At 45.4% G+C, this 21788-nt stretch overlaps 1 protein-coding gene across 1 annotated transcript; it reads right to left on the bottom strand.

The window, feature by feature from the left end:
• Positions 1 to 1711: 1711 nt before the first annotated feature.
• Positions 1712 to 21542, bottom strand: LOC137807337 (uncharacterized). The gene is made up of 4 exons (XM_068607944.1): positions 21332 to 21542; positions 17195 to 17344; positions 2530 to 3216; positions 1712 to 1815 (listed from the first exon to the last, which is right to left on the bottom strand). Exons 1-4 carry the CDS (start codon positions 21540 to 21542, stop codon positions 1712 to 1714), a joined length of 1152 nt encoding a protein of 383 aa, XP_068464045.1.
• Between the last annotated feature and the right edge of the window lie 246 nt (positions 21543 to 21788).

The raw sequence follows: 21788 nt of genomic DNA, 5'->3' as shown, positions 1-21788 counted from the left end.
GGAGAACTCGCCGAGATTCCAGAACTTCGTAGAGGAAGACTCGAATGAGGAGAGAAGGCTGAACCTGGATCTGCTGGATGAGGTCAGGGAAGAGGCGAGATTGAAGGCTGAAGCGGTGAAGAGAAGGATTGAACGAAGATACAACTCGAAGGTGATGCCAAGACATTTTAGAGAAGGCGACCTGGTGATGAGGAAAGCCCACCAGTACGAGATGGAGAATAAACTGTCGCCCAAGTGGACGGGGCCGTTCAGAATAACCGAGGCGCTCGGGAACGGCGCCTACCGCTTGGAGACATTGGAAGGAGGGGCGATTCCTCGCACTTGGAACGCCACGCACCTGAAGTTGTATTACAGTTAAGAAGCCTTGTAAGTAAAGACAAACACGAAGTTATATTACAATGTCTCTGTTAAAACAATTTGAAGGGGGCACTCTTTTTTCCTAAGGAGGGTTTTTAATGAGGCCACCCAATAAGGAGAAGTTTTCAAAGTACAAGTTGTTTTAGATTGCGTGCCTGTTGTTTTCAGAAAGTTTTGAAGAAAGACCTTGTCACTTGTATGTGGCTTAAGGCAAGTTAAAGATATATTGCATGCTTTCTAAAGAGTTTTAAGTCCTCATCGTCTTTCGGCGATCGGAGGCACCAGTTAAAAGTTTTAAGTCCTCATCGTCTTTCGGCGATCGGAGGCACCAGTTAAAAGTTTTAAGTCCTCATCGTCTTTCGGCGATCGGAGGCACGAGTTAAAAGTTTTAAGTCCTCATCGTCTTTCAGCGATCGGAGGCACAAGTTAAAGTTAAAGTCCTCATCGTCTTTCGGCGATCGGAGGCACCAGCTAAAAGACCTCAACGCCCTCGCGCGTCCTGAGGCGAGTTAAAGACCTCCTCGCCGTCGAGCGAGTGCAGGCGAGGAAGAGCGAAAAGTCCTCAGTGTTTTTGGGGGCGAGAAGATGTCACCCCTGGGGCAATGTAGAGGCACCAGTGAAAAGTCCTCAGTGTTTCTGGGGGCGAGAAGATGTAACCCCCGGGGCAATGTAGAGGCAAGTAAAAGACCTTCTCGCCGATGAGCGAGTTCAGGCAAGGTAAAATCCTTCTCGTCTCGAACGAGTTCAGGTATGGTGTTAAGGGTGGACGAAGTTTGGAAGGTGGTTAAGGTAGGTTCGAAGAGAACGGCTAGCCACCCGGTCTTTTGTTCTGAAGTTCAGGAGGGTAGAGAAGGATCCGAAAGGCGCCTCTACCCCAGATGAAGAACAATGGCCAAGGTATGAAGCCAGAAAGAAGCTGATATCGCCAAGAGTCTTTGGCGACCGGAAAAAGTCCAAACAGGGGCGAGAAAGTTAAAAACCTATTTTGATGAAGCAGATCGGGTGAAGCAATGCTTTAAGCCAATAGTGGAGTTAAAGTTCGTTGCTTGAAGAGTAACTTTGCGCTGAGGTTAATTACCTTAAGGTTACAAGTTGTTAAAGTGATTATTATTCGAAGTTGAAATGGTTCGAGACAGTCAAGTAAGATCGTGCCTACGTAATTACTAAGTCATTTCTCTGAAGTAAATTGCATGAGGGAAGTTAAAGCAGCCAAAGCAGTTACAGGAAGAAATACAAAGGCAAATTCATTAAGTAAATATCAGTTCGGGGTGCATAAACAGAAAAAGGAAAAAAAGAAAAAGTTCATTACAAAATACAAAGAGAAAGCATAAAGGTGGTAGATGGAGGAAATTGATCAGTCTTCAGCGGGAACCACCTTCCCATCCACCACCTCGTTGTTGAGGGACACCATGCTGAGATCCAGATCAGGGAATAAGCATGCGAACTGTTCCCGTGCAGCTTCGAATCCAGCGGCCAGAATTTGGGCAGAACTCAGATTAAGCTCTTCAATCTGTTTCTTGAGTGCTTCAGTTTGTTCCTTCAGCCCCTTGTTCTGCTGCTCCAGCTCGTCAACTTGCTTCTTGAGTTTTTCGTTGATTTCTTGAGCCTGGAGAAGGTCTTCAGCAACCTTCTTGGACTCTGCTTGCACTTGGCCCAGTTCAGCAGCGATCTTTCCATTCTCTGTATTGGCTTCAGCAAGTTTCGCCATGGTGTCATCCCTTTCTTTTTCCACCTTTCCCAGGAAGATCTCCCGATCAGCTGACCTTTGCTCCAGTTTCTTCACCTTGGCGGTGTCAGTTTTTATGAGAGCCTCCAAGTCAGCCACCTTGACGCGATAAGGCACGATCTTACTCTCCAGCTCGATTTTTTCTTGAGCCAAGAGTTGTACCTTATGGCGGAGGTCGGTAGCTTCCTTGCGCGCTAACCAGAGCTCAGTGCTCATCGCATCTTCTACTCGGGAGTGTTCAACCTCCGCGAGTGTCAGATTGAAGGACAACTTCTCCACCTCAACCCTCATAGCGCTATTCTCAGTTCGAAGGTTGAAGAGGTCGTCCTGGAGCTTCCTGGTGAAGCTCTCCACAGCTCTAGAGATAATGGTGGGGAAGTCTTCTGCCATCATCTTCAGTTTAGCAGAGAAAGGCTCCCACATCCTCTTAACCTCGGTGGAGAGACCTGCATGTGGAGGCGCCGGTTGGGCCTGTTGTTGGCTCTCGCCGCCACCTTCTTTAGTAGGTTGATCAGCAGGTGCTTCTTGGCGAGGTGGCGACGTCAGGGACTCAGTAATTAAGATTGGAGAGTCATGCGCAACTTCATCCCCCATTGGAGCAACATTTGCGGCTGAGGCATTTGAAGGAGGACCCCCTCCAACTGTTGCACAAGGTGTGGAGGCGCTCGGGGGGTCCTCCATGAAGTTTGGCTCAGGGGCCTCAACCGCAGGTGGCGCGGATGCCAATGGAATGGCTTGGACTGGTGAAGCAGAAGCTGGTGGAGGTGGCAATGATGGAGGAGGAGCGGGCGTAGACGGCGATGTTGATGTTGGAAGAGGGGGTGGGGCAGGTGGAGAAGAAAGTGCCACCCTCTTCCTCTTTGTGACAAGGCCATCTTCAGTTGCCTCGTCGCTTTCCTCCTCCTCCTCGTGGACTATTTGGGGAGCTTTCCTCTTGGGTTTCCTAAGGACAAGCTTCTTACGTTGGGCGGCGGGTTGGACATCGGGAGGTGTGGGGCCCTTGGGTGGCGGTCGGCCCTGTGCGACGGCGATCTCCACCACCGAGTTTGGCACGGTTTGTGAACCCGATGCCAGCCCGTGGGTTCGGGCGAGCGCCCTCAGTTTAGCGAGCTTGCCCTGGCCCAACATATTATCTGCACAGAGCAAAAATGCATAGGTTAGCTCAGAGAGAAAATAAATGCATAAGGCAATATGCAGCAAAGCAGATAAAGGGTGCAGAAAAATAAAACCAAAGTCTTGCGCACAAGGCACAAGACGCCCAGAAACAGTTAACAGAAGTAAGTATTAGAACAAGAACTTAAACGTGCTAACCTATTCGAATTTCGAGTTGGTCCTCGAAGATATGTGTGGTGGTGAGGAAGGTGATGTTGGCGTCCGCCACACTCTTCCAGAAGAAACAGAGATCTCTGTCCAAAGCGCCCATGCTATCAGGGCTTCTGGGTCTCCTGAAGCAGCTTTCGGACTCTTTGTTCCCCTTGTTTACCCAATACAAGGGGAAACCGTCGAGCAAGGAAGCGTCTTTATCATTGGGACGCACCTGGACGAATTTGCCCTTCCAGTCTTTATAGGATTGCTGGAAGATGGAGAGGATCGATCTCCCAGCAATCCCATTCAAGCTTACCCACAGGCGGTCTCCTGGGTGCTTGGCTTCGAAGAGAAATAAGAAGACATCCACCGATGTTGGCAACCCCAGGTGGTCGCACATGACTTGGAACGCTCGCACGAACGCCCAACTGTTGGGATGAAGCTGGGCGGCGGCGATGTTGAGCTCGGTGAGAAGCTCCCTCTCAAAGCGGGTGAAGGGAAACCTGAGTTTCACCTTCTTGAACAGGGTTGTGTAGACAAAGCAGAAGGGTCCACCGTTGTTTGCCTTGTCGTCAGCACAAACTGGCAGGCCAGGGGGGCAAGGTAGCACTGTCATCTTCTCGTCGTGCTCCTTGTGGAATGATTGGTGAGGTTCATCCCCCTTCGTCAGTCGCAGAACTGCCCCAGCAGTGTTCACAGAAGATGTTTCCCCCAACAGGGTCGAGTTGGCCCAGGGATATAGTTTTTTGAAGTCTGGTGGGGGGACGGAGGCTCCTCCGGTGACAGGCGGAGTAGCCTGGGCCAGGTTGGGGCGGGAAGGTGCAGGCCTCTCAGCCTGAGAAGACGAAGCGCCGCGTGCTCGCGGTGGGTCGTGTGCTCGTGAGGAAGGGTTTCGTGATGAAGGAGGAGGATTTGGGGTGATCTTTGAGCGAGTCATTGTTGAAGCTGCAAAGGAAGAAGAAAAGGAAAAATGATTAGGGTTCACAGAGGCTGACTCGATCATGGAAGAAAGGTGAAAAACGAATGAACGTAGGTTCGTTGTGACGTTGACAGAGCCCTAAGTTACGAAGAAGGAGAAATCGCAAAAACAACCCACAACGTATGCACCAGGCAGTTAAAGGATGATGCGAATCGGTTAAAATGCAGGAAAAACCAGCAAAAGAAGGAAAGGAAGTACCTTTTTATAATCAGGAAGGCGATGAAGAATGTTGGTGATTCAGAATGTTGAAGAACGCTGAGAGCTTTTTTACAGAAGAGAGTTTGAGCGTTTGAGGATACGAAGAAAAGTGATGGAACAGTGGAGCGAAAATGGGTTTAAGGGTTTTTCGAAATGGGTTTGGGAAGCGCAAACGTTAACTGAAGGTAACCGTTGATGAAGCCACGTGTCGAACGATGGGGAATGTTTGGTGGAGCGTCAGAGGAGAAGAAAGTGCAACCGCTTGGAATTCTGCGCCAGTGCCACGTAGATGACGTGACTCTTTTAGTCTTTTCGCTAGACAAGTCTTCGCTTAAGACTGGGGGGCTTGTGTACCGCCCTGGCAGTCGGAAGTGATGATGTGGCATCCAGCTACAGTATAGGCGTGTTGACAAGGCGCCAGGTTGGCAGAAGGGGAGGAAGTCGGGGGGCTCGTGAAGTCGCCAGTTATTAAGTTGACATGTTCCGATCTCCAGCATACCAGAACCTGCGATCACCGGGTTAAAGATGAAGTCGCCAGATGTAAACCCAGGCGACCAAGTGATTGGAGATCGCCAGAGCAAGCACATCGCCAAAGATGAAGGTGGTGCAGATTATGAAGGCGGCCGGCGAGACCACAGGGAAGGTATACGAAGGCACCCTAACTCGCCAGTTCCAGTAGAGATTGCACTCCCAAGTTAGCTATGCACTGGGCAGTACCATGCATAAGTAACTTAGCCAAAAAGAGAGTCAGAAGCAGCGCCCAAGTCAAGGAGGCTCCAGATGATGGCACGTGTACGACTGGATGCGAGCCACGTGTCCAGGTCTGTAACTGCCAGGAGAGAGAATGTAACCAGGTATTTAAGGGTTCCCCAACGAACTTCTGAGGTACGCACGTTCAGATTATACTCTTTACGCTTGCGAGTTCTTGAGCATACTGTGAGAGAGAACATTGCACGGTTCCTTGAGAGTTCTTAAGTGTTATTGCTCTTAGTATTTGGTGGTTCGGTCACTGACTTGGGCGTTGGAGTGCGATCGGCCGCAGCGGCGCCGCTCTGTTCTTTTGCAGGTTCTTAAGGTGAATCTTGGCGGAGGACGGAGGTTGAAGCAGTGCACACGTCGATCCAAGTTTCACGAGGCAAGTTCCAACGTTCTGGTCAACAGGCAGGATCAGAAACCAAGTAGAGGACGCCCAAGCCCATGAAGCCCAAGCCCAACAAGGGGCCCAAGCCCAACGAATCACTAGGAGCATGGCAAGAGCTTTGGGACAAGAGTATCAAAAGATGACTCTTCTTATTTCTATTGTATAGAGTAGGGTGCGGATATTAAATAAATAGGTGTGAATGTAGTAGAGAGAGTTAGGGGGGTGTAGGTGTCATATAGGAGGTGCCAAAACTAGGAAGGAAGTCACACCTTCCTCATGCTCTAGTTGGCGCCATTTTAGTGTCATTTATGAGGGAATTTGAATTTGATTTAGCTTCTCATTTCAGCACCTCTTAGGCTATAAATATGGTGTTTGCCTTTGTAAATTTCAGAATTGGAAATTACAAGTAGAGAAACTATACTCAAGTTTAGAGAGAAATTGTGAGTTTTGTTGTCTCCTTCTTCCTTTGCCTTATCTTGTGTGCCAATGGAGAGCTTCAAGTGGTGGCAACCTTTCACTTATCTTGGAACTAGACTCCAAGTTGCGTGATGCAGTTCCAAATTCTCAAATCCAGCAAGCTTCATCCAATAAGTGTTCATTCTTTCATCTCTTGCAATTTCAATCGGTAGTTTGGTTTGTTTTAGTGTTCTTCATCCTTTTCACCGTTTGGTTTTGTGTTTCTTAGCTTGTTCTTCAATTTATGTTCGGTTCTTGTGTTTTCCTGTATTCAATTGCGTTTTACATCTTGTGCCATGGTTGTGAACAAGGAAATAGCACTCTTAATGAGTTTGGATCATCATTTTGGAAGGCTATGACTCCATTGATGACTCCTTAAGCTTCCTTGATTCCATTTCTGTTTTCAGCTTGTTGTTTTGTGATCTTAATTTCGTTTCCTTTGTTTTAAGCACTCTTTGATCTGTAAATTGTTGTTATCCTTCTCCTATAATGTTGTTTTCAAGACTTTTAAGGTGTCTATGTTCAATTCAACTCATATCAAAATGTGACAACTAGAAAGAGTTCCAAAGAAAATAGACAAACAAATAAAAGGTAGTCAAGAAAAGATGGCACACAAAATGGAACCTAAAGAGTAGCACTAGATTTGATTTCAAAATAAAAAACAGCACCACTGAAATAATTGTTGTGGTCTAGAGAGCGTGATTTTCACTGATTTAAGCTGAGCTGGCCTTTTAGAATTTGCTTCTGAAAATTTATATCCAAACACACGCACCATTTTTTTTAATAAATTTTCTAAAATCAGTGTTCAGTTACGCCAGTTGTAGCGTCAGGATTGCACACTGTTTTTCTATTGATTTTTTTGAACTATTTTTTTTTTGTCTTTTCCCTAACACCTCAATCTTGCAAAATCCAGAGGATCAGAATTTTCTTATGTGGGAAAATAATTTTCCTAAACAAAACATCCAGCACAAAGTTATGCAAAACAGGGGATTCTGTAAATCTGAAAAAAAACAGGAGGTTGCGCCACTATTTTCACAGTTTTACAATACTGGTGATGACCGACTTGCCCATCCAGAAGGTTCTGAAGAAGCCTGATGTAGCTGGGAGGATGGTGAAGTGGGCGGTGGAGCTGTCGGAGTTCGATATCAAGTATGAGCCCCGAGGTCCGATCAAGGGGCAGATTTTCGCTGATTTCGTTGTCGAGCTCTCGTCAGAAGCAGCGCGAGTTGAGGGGGATGATTTCCGTTGGGTAATCTCGGTGGACGGATCGTCGAACCAGCAGGGTAGCGGTGCTGGAGTCATCTTGGAAGGGCCCAACGGCATGCTGATTGAGCAGTCCCTGAGGTTTGCCTTCAAAGCCAACAACAATCAAGCAGAATATGAGGCGCTGATCGCCGGAATCTTGCTGGCCAAGGAGATGGGAGCTAGGGTGCTCATGGCTAAGAGTGACTCGTTGTTGGTCACGGGACAAGTAACAGGCGAGTTCCAGGCCAAGGATCCACAAATGGCGGCTTACCTAGAGTATGTGCAGGAGTTAAAGAGTTCCTTTGTCTCCTTCGAAGTGGTACATGTGCCCAGAGAGCAGAATGCCTGAGCTGACTTGCTAGCTAAGCTCGCCAGTTCGGGCAAGGGGGGTAGGCAGAGGACTGCGATCCAAGAAACTCTGAAGACGCCTAGAGCATTTGTAGCAGATCACCTGGTTTTTCAAATAAGCAGGTCGACGGAGAAAGCGACGAGGAGTCACAGGTCTTTGACTCAGGAGACCTTGAGATCGCCGAGAATAAGAGCATGTCGGGGAGAGAGGGTGAACATGACGCAGGTCTGCGCTACGCTTGAGCCAGACACGTGGATAACACAGTACCAGCGATGCCTGGCAGATGGCTTTCTCCCGCTGGATCCGACAGAGGCTAGGAAGATAAAGAAGAATTCTAGCAAGTTCACAATGATTGATGGCGAGTTGTATAGGTTTGGGTTCACACACCCACTCCTGGAATGTGTGCACGGAGAGAAATGTACAAGAATCATGGCCGAGCTCCACGAAGGGATATGCGGAAGTCACGTCGGGGGTCGAGCTCTGGCCGCGAGAACCCTCCGTGCAGGGTACTACTGGCCAACAATGAGGGAGGATTGCAAAAAGTATGCACAGTGTTGCAAGCAATGTCAGCAGCACGCCGATTGGCACAAAGCGCCTCCCGAAGAGTTGAAATCGATTTACAGCCCTTGGCCGTTTCATACGTGGGGGATCGACATTCTGGGACCTTTCCCATTGGCGATCAGGCAGATGAAGTACTTGGTGGTGGCGATTGAATATTTCACCAAGTCGATCGAAGCAGAACCAGTGGCCCAAATCACCACGCACAAGATCGAGAGTTTTGTATGGAAGAACATCGTGTGCCGGTTTGGTGTGCCTAAGCGCCTGGTGTCAGACAACGGGACTCAATTTGCAAGTCACCTGTTGAAGAAGCTGTGCGAAGAGGTGGGAATTCAACAAGTGTTTGCATCCGTCGACCACCCTCAGACAAATGGCCAAGTAGAGTCAGCCAATCGGGTATTGCTAAGAGGCTTGAAGAGAAGAAGACTAGAGAAAGCCAAGGGATCGTGGGCTGAGGAGGTACCCCGTATAGTTTGGGCGTACCACACCACCGAGCAGTCAGGAACCCATGAGACCCCGTTTAGCTTGGTCTATGGATGCGACGCAATGATTCCAGTAGAAATCCAGGAGAGCTCGCCGAGATTCCAGAACTTTGTAGCGGAAGACTCGAACGAGGAAAGAAGGCTGAATTTGGATTTGCTGGATGAGGTCAGGGAGGAGGCGAGAGTAAAGGCTGAGGCAGTGAAGAGAAGGATTGAACGAAGGTATAACTCGAAGGTGATGCCAAGGAAGTTTAAAGAAGGCGACCTGGTGATGAGGAAGGCCCACCAGTACGAGATGGAGAACAAGTTGTCGCCTAAGTGGACGGGACCGTTCAGGATAACCGAGGTGGTCGGGAACGGCGCCTACCGCTTAGAAACATTGGAAGGAGGGGCAATTCCTCGCACTTGGAACGCCACGCATCTCAAGTTATATTACAGTTAAAAGCTTTGTAAGTAAAAACAAACACGAAGAGTTTTACAAGCTTTCTGTTAAAACAGTTTGAAGGGGGCACTCTCTTTTCCCTAAGGAGGGTTTTTAATGAGGCCACCCAATAAAGAAGAGTTTTCGAAGTTTAAAGTGTTTTAGATTGCATGCTTGTTGTTGTTACGAAAGTTTTGAAAAAAAGACCTTGTCACTCGAATGTGATTTAACGCGAGTTTGAAGTTATGTTGCATGCTTTCTAAAAAGTTTTTAAGTCCCCATCGCTTTTCGACGATTGGCGGCATCAGTTAAAGTTAAAAGTCCTCATCGTCTTTCGGCGATCGGAGGCACCAGCAACGTTTAAAAGACCTCAACGCCCTCGCGCCGTTCACGGAATTTGTGTAGAACTAAACACAAATATGAACTCAAGCTAAAAATAAAAAGCACCAAAGGATAAAAACACAGCAGATTTAGATCAAGCATTTATACCAAAAACAAGAAACAAATAAGCCAAACAAAGTACTACTATGATTTGATGACATTTTGGAAGAACATGACTAGACAAAACACATATAGATTCAGAAATTAAAAGACTGAAATGAATACAAAATGCACAAATAAAATTGCAATAAGGACTCAAATACCTAAAATAAAACAGCAACACAAACTCTATGGAATCCTACCAAAAAATTGCACAAAGATTGCTCAAGAACAATTGAACAAGATGCACAGATTGGAAATTTCAAACAGCACACCAATTCAAAACGAAAATTAAAACAACAAGACAATATGGAAGCAAGATGAGCTCATGATACCAAATGATGGATTTCCTATGAGCTCTTCTTGGATGTTTGTGGAAGATGGTGCGAAAGCTTAATGGAAGAGATGAACAAGGTCCTCCTAAGAGGTGTGGTGACCTTGAAGGTGCATGAAGAGTGTGGAAATGGGGAGGTTCGGCCATCCCCTTTGAAGGTGGTGAAATGAAGATTAAAACCTAGAAGCTAGGCAAGGAGCAAAGTATGGCACTAAATGGGAAGCATAACATTACTCAATTTAATCTTGATAATACAAGGTGTAGGCTCCTCTTTTTATAGGCTAAAGAGGACAAGATTTGATGACCTAAATGCTACACAAAAGTAACCCAAATGAAATGTAATGAAGTGGCACATGGAGGCACATGGCATATGGGTGCACATGGCCGAACTTGATTAGTGAAAGCTTCTAGAAACCTTTAGCTAATCAAGGTTAACTCCTCCTTAATTCTAATGTGCAAAAAAATAAACATTTGTCCACATGGCTATGCTATTTACACCCCAATTAAAACTAGGCTACACTTGATGGGCCTTCACGGAACATGTACCAATATGTGATTCTCCCATTCATAGCTTGATCAAAGTCTTCTTGTCTTAGACGCTCCAAGCTTGATCTTAGACGCTCCTAGGTCGATCTTAGACGCTCCTAGTTTGGTCTTAGACGCTCCTAGCTTGATTTTAGACACTCCTAGCTTGGTATTATACGCTCCTAGCTTGGTCTTAGATGCTTGGCTTGGGTCTAGACGCTCTTGACTTGGAGTATAGCCTTTCATGCGAGGTTGTGCTTGGCCCTCCTCCATCACCAACCATGTCAAGATCAATTCCTTTTGCTCCCAAACTTCTCCCACATCACTATGGAGGCATTTGTGAGGATTGATTCCAGCCAGTTTTACAAAACCATGATTTTCGGTTTTCACCCCACACACCACCAAGTCACAAAATCAAGCCAAAACACCAAAATCATGAACTTGGCTATGCACCAACTACGTCAAGATCAATTCCTTCTGCTCCCAAACTTTTCCCACATCACTTTGGAGGCATTTGCGACGATTGAGTCCAGCCAGTTTTCCAAAACCAACATTTTCGTTTTTCACCCCACACACCACTAAGTCACAAAATCAAGCCAAAACACCGAAATCATGGAACTTGGCCACGCACCAACCATATCAAAATCAATTCCTTTTGCTCCCAAACTTCTCCCACATCACTTTGGAAGCATTTGTGAGGATTGATTCCAGCCAGTTTTCCAAAACCATGATTTTCGTTTTTCACCCCACACACCACCAAGTCACAAAATCAAGCCAAAACACCAAAATCATGAACTTCGCTATGCACCAACTATGTCAAGATCAATTCCTTTTGCTCCCAAACTTTTCCCACATCACTTTGGAGGCATTTGTGAGGATTGAGTCCAGCAAGTTTTCCAAAACCAAGATTTTCGTTTTTCACCCCACACACCACTAACTCACAAAATCAAGCCAAAAGACCAAAATCATGGAACTTGGCCATGCACCAACCATATCAAAATCAATTCCTTTTGCTCCCAAACTTCTCCCACATCACTTTGGAGGCATTTCTGAGGATTGATTTCACCCAGTTTTCCAAAACCATGATTTTCGTTTTTCACCCCACACACCACCAAGTCACATAATCAAGCCAAAACACCAAAATCACGAACTTGGCTATCCACCAACTATGTCAAGATCAATTCCTTTTGCTCCCAAACTTTTCCCACATCAGTTTGGAGGCATTTGTGAGGATTGAGTCCAGCCATTTTTCCAAAGCAAGATTTTCGTTTTGCACCCCACACACCACCAAGTCACAAAATCAAGCCAAAACACCAAAATCATGGAAGTTGGCCATGCACCAACCATATCAAAATCAATTCCTTTTGCTCCCAAACTTTTCCCACATCACTTTGGAGGCATTTGTGAGGATTGAGTCCAGCAAGTTTTCCAAAACCAAGATTTTCGTTTTTCAATCCCACACACCACTAAGTCACAAAATCAAGCCAAAACACCAAAATCATGGAACTTGGCCATGCATCAACCATATCAAAATCAATTCCTTTTGCTCCCAAACTTCTCCCACATCACTTTGTAGGCATTTGTGAGGATTGATTCCACCCAGTTTTCCAAAAACATGATTTTCGTTTTTCACCCCACACACCACCATGTCACAAAATCAAGCCAAAACACCAAAATCATGGAACTTGGCCATGCACCAACCATATCAATATCAATTCCTTTTGCTCCCAAACTTTTCCCACATCACTTTGGAGGAATTTGTGAGGATTGAGTCCAGCAAGTTTTCCAAAACCAAGATTTTCGTTTTTCAATTCCACACACCACTAAGTCACAAAATCAAGCCAAAACACCAAAATCATGGAACTTGGCCATGCACCAACCATATCAAAATCAATTCCTTTTGCTCCCAAACTTCTCCCACATCACTTTGGAGGCATTTGTGAGGATTGATTCCACCCAGTTTTCGAAAACCATGATTTTCGTTTTTCACCCCACACACCACCAAGTCACAAAATCAAGCCAAAACACCAAAATCATGAACTTGGCTATCCACCAACTATGTCAAGATCAATTCCTTTTGCTCCCAAACTTTTCCCACATCAGTTTGGAGGCATTTTTGAGGATTGCGTCCAGCCATTTTTCCAAACCAAGATTTTCGTTTTTCACCCCACACATCACCAAGTCACAAAATCAAGCCAAAACACCAAAATCATGGAACTTGGCCATGCACCAACCATATCAAAATGAATTCCTTTTGCTCCCAAACTTCTCACACATCATTTTGGAGGCCTTTGTGAGGATTGAATCCAGCCAGTTTTCCAAAACCAAGATTTTCATTTTTCACCCCACACACCACCAAGTCACAAAATCAAGCCAAAACACCAAAATCATGAAATTGGCTATGCACCAACCATGTCAAGATCAATTCCTTTTGCTCCCAAACTTTTCCCACATCACTTTGGAGGCATTTGTGAGGATTGAGTCCAGCCATTTTTCCAAACCAAGATTTTCGTTTTTCACTCCACACACCACCAAGTCACAAAATCAAGCCAAAACACCAAAATCATGGAACTTGGCCATGCACCAACCATATCAAAATCAATTCCTTTTGCTCCCAAACTTCTCACACATCACTTTGGAGGCCTTTGTGAGGATTGAATCCAGCCAGTTTTCCAAAACCAAGATTTTCAGTTTTCACCCCATACACCACCAAGTCACAAAATCAAGCTAAAACACCAAAATCATGAAATTGGCTATGCACCAACCATGTCAAGATCAATTCCTTTTGCTCCCAAACTTTTCCCACATCACTTTGGAGGCATTTGTGAGGATTGAGTCCAGCCATTTTTCCAAAGCAAGATTTTCGTTTTTTACCCCCACAGACCACCAAGTCACAAAATCAAGCCAAAACACCAAAATCATGGAACTTGGCCATCCACTAACCATGTCAAAATCAATTCCTTTTGCTCCCAAAATTTTCCCACATCACTTTGGTGGCATTTGTGAGGATTGAGTCGAGCCAGTTCTCCAAAACCAAGATTTTCATCTTTCACCCCATACACCACTTAGCCACAAAAGCAAGCCAAAACACCAAAATCATGAATTTGGCTATGCACCAACCATGTCAAGATCAATTCCTTTTGCTCCCAAACTTTTCCCACATCACTTTGGAGGCATTTGTGAGGATTGAGTCCAGCCAGTTTTCCAAAACCATGATTTTCGTTTTTCACCCCACACACCACCAAGTAACAAACTCAAGCAAACCACCAAAATCATGGAACTTGGCCATGCACCAACCATGTCAAGATCAATTCCTTTTGCTCCCAAACTTCTCCCACATCACTTGGGAGGCATTTGTGAGGATTGAATCCAGCCAGTTTTCCAAAACCAAGATTTTCATTTTTCACCCCACACACCACCAAGTCACAAAATCAAGCCAAAACACCAAAATCATGAACTTGGCTATGCACCAACCATGTCAAAATCAATTCCTTTTGCTCCCAAAATTTTCCCACATCACGTTGGAGGCATTTGTGAGGATTGAGTCCAGCCAGTTTTCCAAAACCAAGATTTTCATTTTTCACCTCATACACCACCTAGCCACAAAATCAAGCCAAAACACCAAAATCATGAACTTGGCTATGCACCAACCTTGTCAAGATCAAATCCTTTTGCTCCCAAACTTTTCCCACATCACTTTGGAGGCATTTGTGAGGATTGAGTCCAGCCAGTTTTCCAAAACCTTGATTTTCATTTTTCACCCCACACACCACCAAGTCACAAATCAAGCAAAACACCAAAATCATGGAACTTGGCCATGCACCAACCATGTCAAGATCAATTCCTCTTGCTCCCAAACTTCTCCCACATCACTTTGGAGGAATTTGTGAGGATTCAGTCCATCCAGTTTTCCAAAACCAAGATTTTTGTTTTTCACCCCACACACCACTAAGTCACAAAATCAAGCAAAACACCAAAATCATGGAACTTGGCCATGCACCAACCATGTCAAGATCAATTCTTCTTGTTTCCAAACTTCTCCCACATCACTTTGGAGGCATTTGTGAGTTTTGAGTCCAGCCAGTTTTCCAAAACCAAGATTTTCGTTTTTCACCCCACACACCACCAAGTCATAAAATCTAGCCAAAACACCAAAATCATGAACTTGGCTATGCACCAACCATGTCAAGATCAATTCCTTTTGCTCCCAAACTTTTCCTACATCACTTTGGAGTCATTTGTGAGGATTGAGTCCAGCCAGTTTTCCAAAACCAAGATTTTCGTTTTTCACGCCACACACCACCAAGTCACAAAATCAAGCTAAAACACCAAAATCATGGAACTTGGCCATGCACCAACCATGTAAAGATCAATTCCTTTTGCTCCAAAACTTCTCCCACATCGATTTGGAGGCATTTGTGAGTATTGAGTCCAGCCAGTTTTGCAAAACTGATCCTGCCTGTTGACCGGGACGCAAGAGCCTTGCCTCGTCAAACCTGGATCGACTTCTGCGCCGTATTAGCCTCCGTCCTTCACTGTGATCCACCTCAAAAACCTGCAAAAGACAGAACGGCGCCGCTGCGGCCGATCACGCTCCGACGCCCAAGTCAGCGACTGAACCACCAAATACTAAGAGAAAGCTCAAGAACTCTAAGCAACCGTGCAAAATTCTCTCTCCGCGTACTCAAAACTCGCAAGCGTAAAGAAGCAATCTAAACGTGCGTAGCTCAGAAGTTCGTTAGAATCTCTTTATATACCTGCGCACTTTCTCTCTCCAGACAGTTACACTTCTGGACACGTGGCTCGCATCCAGCTGTACACGTGTCACCATCTGGAGCATCCTTGACTTGGGCGCCACTTCTTACTCTTCAGGTTTTTGGCTAAGTTACTTATGCATGACACAACTCAGTGCATAGTTGCCTTGGAGCGTGATCTCTTCTGGGTGGCGAGTTCAGGTGCCTTCGTACACACCTTCCCTGTGGTCTCGCCAGCCGCCTTCATGATCTACTTTACTTGCTTCACCGTGTATGTTCAAGTAAGCTGTCTCCCGTCCTCATCCTCTGGCTAGCTAGGAAATGACTATCTGCCTCCATCTTCGGCGATGTCCTTGTTTCGGCGATCTCTAACCACTGGGTCGTCTGGGTTCGCATCTGGCGACTTCATCTCAAACTCGGTGACCGCCGGTTTAGGCATGCTAGAGATCAGGGCACGCCAACTTAATAACTGGCGACTACACGAGCCTCCCGACTTCCTTCCCTTCTGCCAGCCAGGTGTCCCGTTCAACACGCCTATATAATAGCTCGATGCCACGTCATCACTTCTGACTACCAGGGTGGTACAAAAACCATGACTTTCGTTTTTCAACCCACACACCACCAAGTCACAAAAACTAGCCAACACACTAAACTTAGCTAAGTCCAAACCCAACCAATATCAATTTTTCATTCTATTTTGAATGGAATGCGGTACATTCCCATCACGTGTGATGAAACACTTTCACGTATAGTCAGGACTACACATCACTATTAAGCAAAACCTCTGGCGATTTCCAAGTACTTGCTTAGATTTTGTAAAATGTGATGATAAAATTAGGGACAAGATATTTGTTTGAGTGGTTGAAGGGGAGGGACGAATCAAAGCGACAAGGGCTGAATCTCAGTGGATCGTGGCAGCAAGGCCACTTTGCCACTTACAATACCTCGTCGCGTATTTAAGTCGTCTGCAAAGGATTCTACCCGCCGCTCGATGGGAATTGCGCTTCAAGGCGTCTCGCAAGGCTGATTCACCTTACGAGGGTCACCAACGACACGTGTGTCTGGGGGGCCAAGGCCCCCTACTGCTGGTCGGCAAACAAACGGCGGGCACACGCATTGCTTCTAGCCCGGATTCTGACTTAGAGGCGTTCAATCATAATCCAACGCATGGTAGCTTCGCGCCACTCGCTTTTCAACCAAGCGCGTCACTAATTAGATGACGAGGCATTTGGCTACCTGAAGTGATGGCATTCTCAAGGAGCTCTTCTTGGATGTTTGGTAATATGGTGCGGAAGCTTATGTATGAAATGGGCAAGGTCCTCCTAGGAGTTGTGGTGACCTTAAAGGTGCATGAAGAGTATGGAAGAAGGGAGGTTCGGCCAGCCCTTTGATAGATGGTGAAGGAAGATTAAAACCTAAAAACTAGGAATGGAGCAAGTATGGCACAAAATGGGCAGCATAACATTACTCAATTTAATCTTGCAAATACAAGTGATAGGCTTCTCCTTTTATAAGCTAAGGAGGCCATAAATGTTAAGCTAATATAAGATGAAATGCTAGCTAAATGAAATGGAAATGTGGAGGCACATGGCACATGGAGCACATGGCCGTTCCTAGTGGAGAATCTTCTAGAAAACGTGAGCTAACTAGGTTAAATAAAAAGGATACAAGTTTATGCTTTCCAACACTACACTAACTACTAAGCCACCCCTAATGGGCCTTCATGGAGCATGTACAAGTTCCTTTCCCTTCCATCCGTTGCTTGCCCCAAATGTGCGTGGAGATGCTTGGCCATGGACCTAGTGATAGGTCCTAGACGGTCTAGGCTTCCTCCTAGACTCTCCTTTTGTAGTCGCCCCTCATATTGTGCTAGACGCTTCATACTTGGGTCTAGACGCTCCCCACATGGCTCTAAACGGTCTAGACTTGGATCTTGTCTTCCATAGTGTGGTGAGCTTGGCCCTCCTCCATCATCCCCTCCCCCTTGGAAAGGATTTGTCCTCAAATCCAGTTCGTCCTCATCGTCATTGGTACCTACAAATGGAGAAAGATCAATTACATTAAAAGTATCATGTACTCCATATTCAAGAGGTAGGTCCAATTTGTATGCATTGTTGTTGACTCTCTTGAGGATTTGAAAGGGTCCATCACCTCGGGGACTTAGTTTGGACTTCCTTTGAGTTGGAAATCGGTCTTTGCGAAAGTGAAGCCAAACTAAGTGTCCTTCCTCAAAAATTATTTCTTTCTTCCCTTTATTGTTGTATTTGGTATACTTTTCATTTTGTTGTTTTATTTGGATTTTAATCTTCTCATGCATTTTCTTCACAAAATCGGCATTGATTACTCCTTCCTTGTGCGCAAATTCTTGTGGATTAGGAAGAGGTAACAAATCCATAGGTGTGACAGGATTAAATCCATATACTACTTCAAAACGAGAAGCATTAGTAGTCTTGTGGACTACTCGATTGTAAGTGTACCGCCCGGGTAGTCGGAAGTGATGACGTGGCAGCAAGCAATAGTATAGGCATGTCGAACGGGACACCTGGCTGGCAGAAGGGAAGGAAGTTGGGGGGGTCGTGTAGTCGCCAGTCATTAAGTTGGCGTACTCCGGTCTCTAGCATACCTAAACTGGCGGTCACCAGGTTTGTGATGAAGTCGCCGGATGCGAACCCAGACGACCAAGTGATCAGAGATCGCCGAAAGGAGGACATCGCCGAAGGCTCAGGGAAGCTTGTTCCAATCTTTCGAAACAGAGGATGAAGTCGTCAGATGGTCATTCCCTAACTAGCCGGAGGTTGAGGTCGAGGAACAGCTTACCTGGGCATGTACGATGAAGCAAGTGAAGTAGATCATGATGGCGGCCGGCGAGACCACAGGGAAGGTGTGTATGAAGACACCCGTACTCGCCACGCAGAAGAGATCACGCTCCAAGGCAGTTATGCGCTAAGTTGTTTCCTGCATAAGTAACTTAGCCGAAAGCCTGAAGAGTAAAAGGTGACGCCCAAGTCAAGGATGCTCCAGATGGTGACACGTGTACAGCTGGATACGAGCCACATGTCTAGATGTGTCACTGTCAGGAGAGAGAAAATGCACAGGTATATAAGGAATCCTAACGAACTTCTGAGGTACGCGCGTTTTAGAATACTTCTTTTACGCTTGCGAGAACTTAAGTACGCTGAGAGAGAATTTTGCACGGTTCCTGAAGTTCTTAGTTTTCTCTTAGTATTTTGGTGGTTCAGTCGCTGACTTGGGCGTCGGAGCGTGATCGGCCGCAACGGCGCCGTTCTGTCTTTTGCAGGTTCTTGAGGTGAATCAAGGCGAAGGACGGAAGCTAACACGGCGCAAAGTCGATCCAGATTTGACGAGGCAAGGCTCTTGCGTCCTGGTCAACAGGCAGGATCAGTAAGCAAACTCAATGTGGGGAAGATACTCATCCCAAGAGATCTATTTACTACTTCGGTTTGGCCATCCGTTTGAGGATGACAAGAAGTTGAAAATTGTAGTCTTGTTCCAAGTTTGCCCCAAAGAGTTTTCCAAAAGTGGCTTATGAAATTGGGATCTCTATCGGATACTATACTTCTAGGTAGACCATGAAGTCTCACCACTTCTCTAAAGAAGAGTCTAGAAATATTTTGAGCATCATCTACCTTGTGACAAGGAATAAAATGGGACATTTTGATAAAACGGTCCACTACCACAAAGATAGAATCATGGCCTCTTGCAGTCCTAGGGAGCCTTAAAATGAAGTCCATGCTAATGTCTTCCCAAGGAGCATTTGCAATCGGCAAGGGAGTGTAGAGTCCATGAGGCATTGTTCTAGACTTTGCTTTTAAACATGATATGCATCTAGAACAATGTCTTTGGACATCTTTTCTCATGTGTGGCCAACAAATTTTTTCTTTCAAAATGTCTAGAGTCTTATCAACTCCAAAATGGCCCAGGAGTCTTCCTTCATGTGATTCCTTGACAAGGAGTTTCCTATGTGTGCCTTGGGGAATGCAATGTTTTCCTTCTTTAAAAAGATACCCCTCGGTCACATAGTAACCTCCTTGCGCCCTATGTTGACATTGGGCATAGATGGATGAAAGTTCTTGATCCTCTTGGTAAAGCTCTCTTATGTGATCATATCCATGAATTTGGGCACCCAATTTTGAAAAGAGTGTATGCCGTCTTGAAAGAGCATCGGCTACTATATTGGTGCTTCCTTTCTTGTATTTGATTACATAAGGAAATTGTTCAAGAAACTCCATCCATTTAGCATGTCTCTTGTTGAGCTTGTGTTGGCCCTTTAAATATTTTAAAGACTCGTGATCACTATGGATGACAAATTCTTTGGACACAAGGTAGTGTTCCCAAGTCTTTAGGGCTCGCACAAGAGCATAGAGCTCTTTGTCATAGGTGGGATAGTTGAGGGTGGCACCATGGAGTTTTTCACTAAAATAGGCAATGGGGTGTCCACCTTGCAACAATACCACACCTATGCCTACTCCCGATGCATCACATTCTATCTCAAAAGTTTTGGAAAAATTTGGAAGAGATAGAATTGGTGCATTGGTGAGTTGAGCTTTTAGCCTTTGGAAGGCTTGCTCATGCTTATCATTCCAACAAAATGCAACATCTTTTTTTACAAGTTCATTCAAAGGAGAAGCTAGGCTTGAAAAGTTAGGCACAAACCTTCTATAGAAGCTAGCTAACCCATGAAAACTCCTTACATCACTTACATTTTGTGGAGTGCGCCACTCTCGGATGGCTTTGATTTTCTCGGGGTCAACATGCACCCCCCTTTAGTTAACTATGAAACCTAAGAAAACTACACTATCTACACAAAAGGTGCACTTATCCCTATTGGCAAAAAGACTATTTTTCCTAAGCACTAGAAGAACTTCCCTAAGGTGACTTAGATGGTCTTCTAGGGTCTTGCTATACACTAAGATATCATCAAAATAAACTACAACATATTTACCTATACAATCTCTCAAGGTATGATTCATGAGCCTCATGAATGTACTAGGGGCATTAGTGAACCCAAAGGGCATCACCAACCACTCATATAATCCAAACTTGGTCTTAAAAGCGGTTTTCCATTCATCACCGTCTTTGATTCTAATTTGGTGATACCCACTTTTAAGGTCAATTTTAGAGAATATGGTGACCCATGTAGTTCATCAAGCATGTTAGCAAGCCTTGGGATTGGATGCCTATACTTGATGGTGATGTTGTTGATTGCTCTACAATCACAACACATGTGCCATTTTCCATCTTTTTTGGGCACCAACAAGACAGGTACAACACAAGGTGATGGAGGAGGGGCAAGCACATCTAGCCAAGGAAGCCAAAGCCCAAACCATGAAGAGCGTCTAGACCAAGGGGAACGTCTAGCTCCAAGGAATGAGCATCTAGGACGTGAAGAAGGGAGGCTACCAATGGAGCGTCTAGATGTGGAACTAGACCGTCTAGGTCCTCTCACAAGGTCAATGGCTAAGCATGTTCAAGCACAAGTAGATGAAGCCACGGATGGAAGAGAGAAAGCCTTGTATATGTTGCATAAAGGCCCAATAGGGGTACTTAGTAGATAGAGTAGTGTAGAAAGCACATTTGAGTTAAACATTCTAGAAGCTTGCTATGTGTGACCGGTCATAGCACATGTGCCTATGATTTGCATTTCATTTGGTTTACATTTCATTAGGTATTAGCTTAAGAATCACGACCATCTAGCTTATAAATAGGGAGGCCTTCTCTTTGTATTTCCAAGTTTATTGTGAGTAAAGTTATGCTGCCATTTTGTGCCAAACTTTGCTTCTCCCTAGAATCCTAGGCTCTAAACTTCAATTCCTTCATCTTTTCCCTTGGGCTGGCCGAACCACCCAATACCCATACTTATCATGCACCTACAAGATCAACACCACTCTTAGGAGGATCTTGCTCACCTCATCCATTGCTTCCGCCCCTTTGCTCTACTTTGATTCAAGAAGAACTTCATGAAAATGCCATCACAAGGGCTTAGGTTCTTTTGAACCCAACCTTTCTCCAACAAGTCTTGAACTTGTGACTCTATCTCCTTGGTTTCCTCGGGGTTTGTTCTATAAGCGGGCCTATTTGGTAGGCTTGCCCCCGGAATGAAGTCAATTTGATGTTCTATACCTCGAATGGGAGGGAGTCCAATAGGTCCTTCATTAGAGAATATATCTTCAAATTCACTTAAAAGTTTTTCTACTTGAGGAGGTAGACTCATGAGTTCATCACTTGTGGCAATGCATGCAAGTGTTCCTTTACAAAAGACTAGGCTTGGTTGTTCAACAAGAAGCAAATTTTCCAAGACGTTTTCAAAAGGCTTGTCTTGTTGAGCAACCTTGTGGGAAGGAACACTCTTCTCCCACGCCTTCTTATGATCCGAGGAAGAACAAGGGCAGGGGCCCAGGGCGCTCTCAACCAGGACGCCGGGAGTACAATCGCCCGCCAAAACACAAGTTTGTCATGG

Source organism: Phaseolus vulgaris, chromosome 11, assembly GCF_000499845.2.
Source record: "Phaseolus vulgaris cultivar G19833 chromosome 11, P. vulgaris v2.0, whole genome shotgun sequence".
Taxonomy (NCBI): Eukaryota; Viridiplantae; Streptophyta; class Magnoliopsida; order Fabales; family Fabaceae; genus Phaseolus; species Phaseolus vulgaris.
This window is presented reverse-complemented; position numbering and strand designations above follow the sequence as displayed.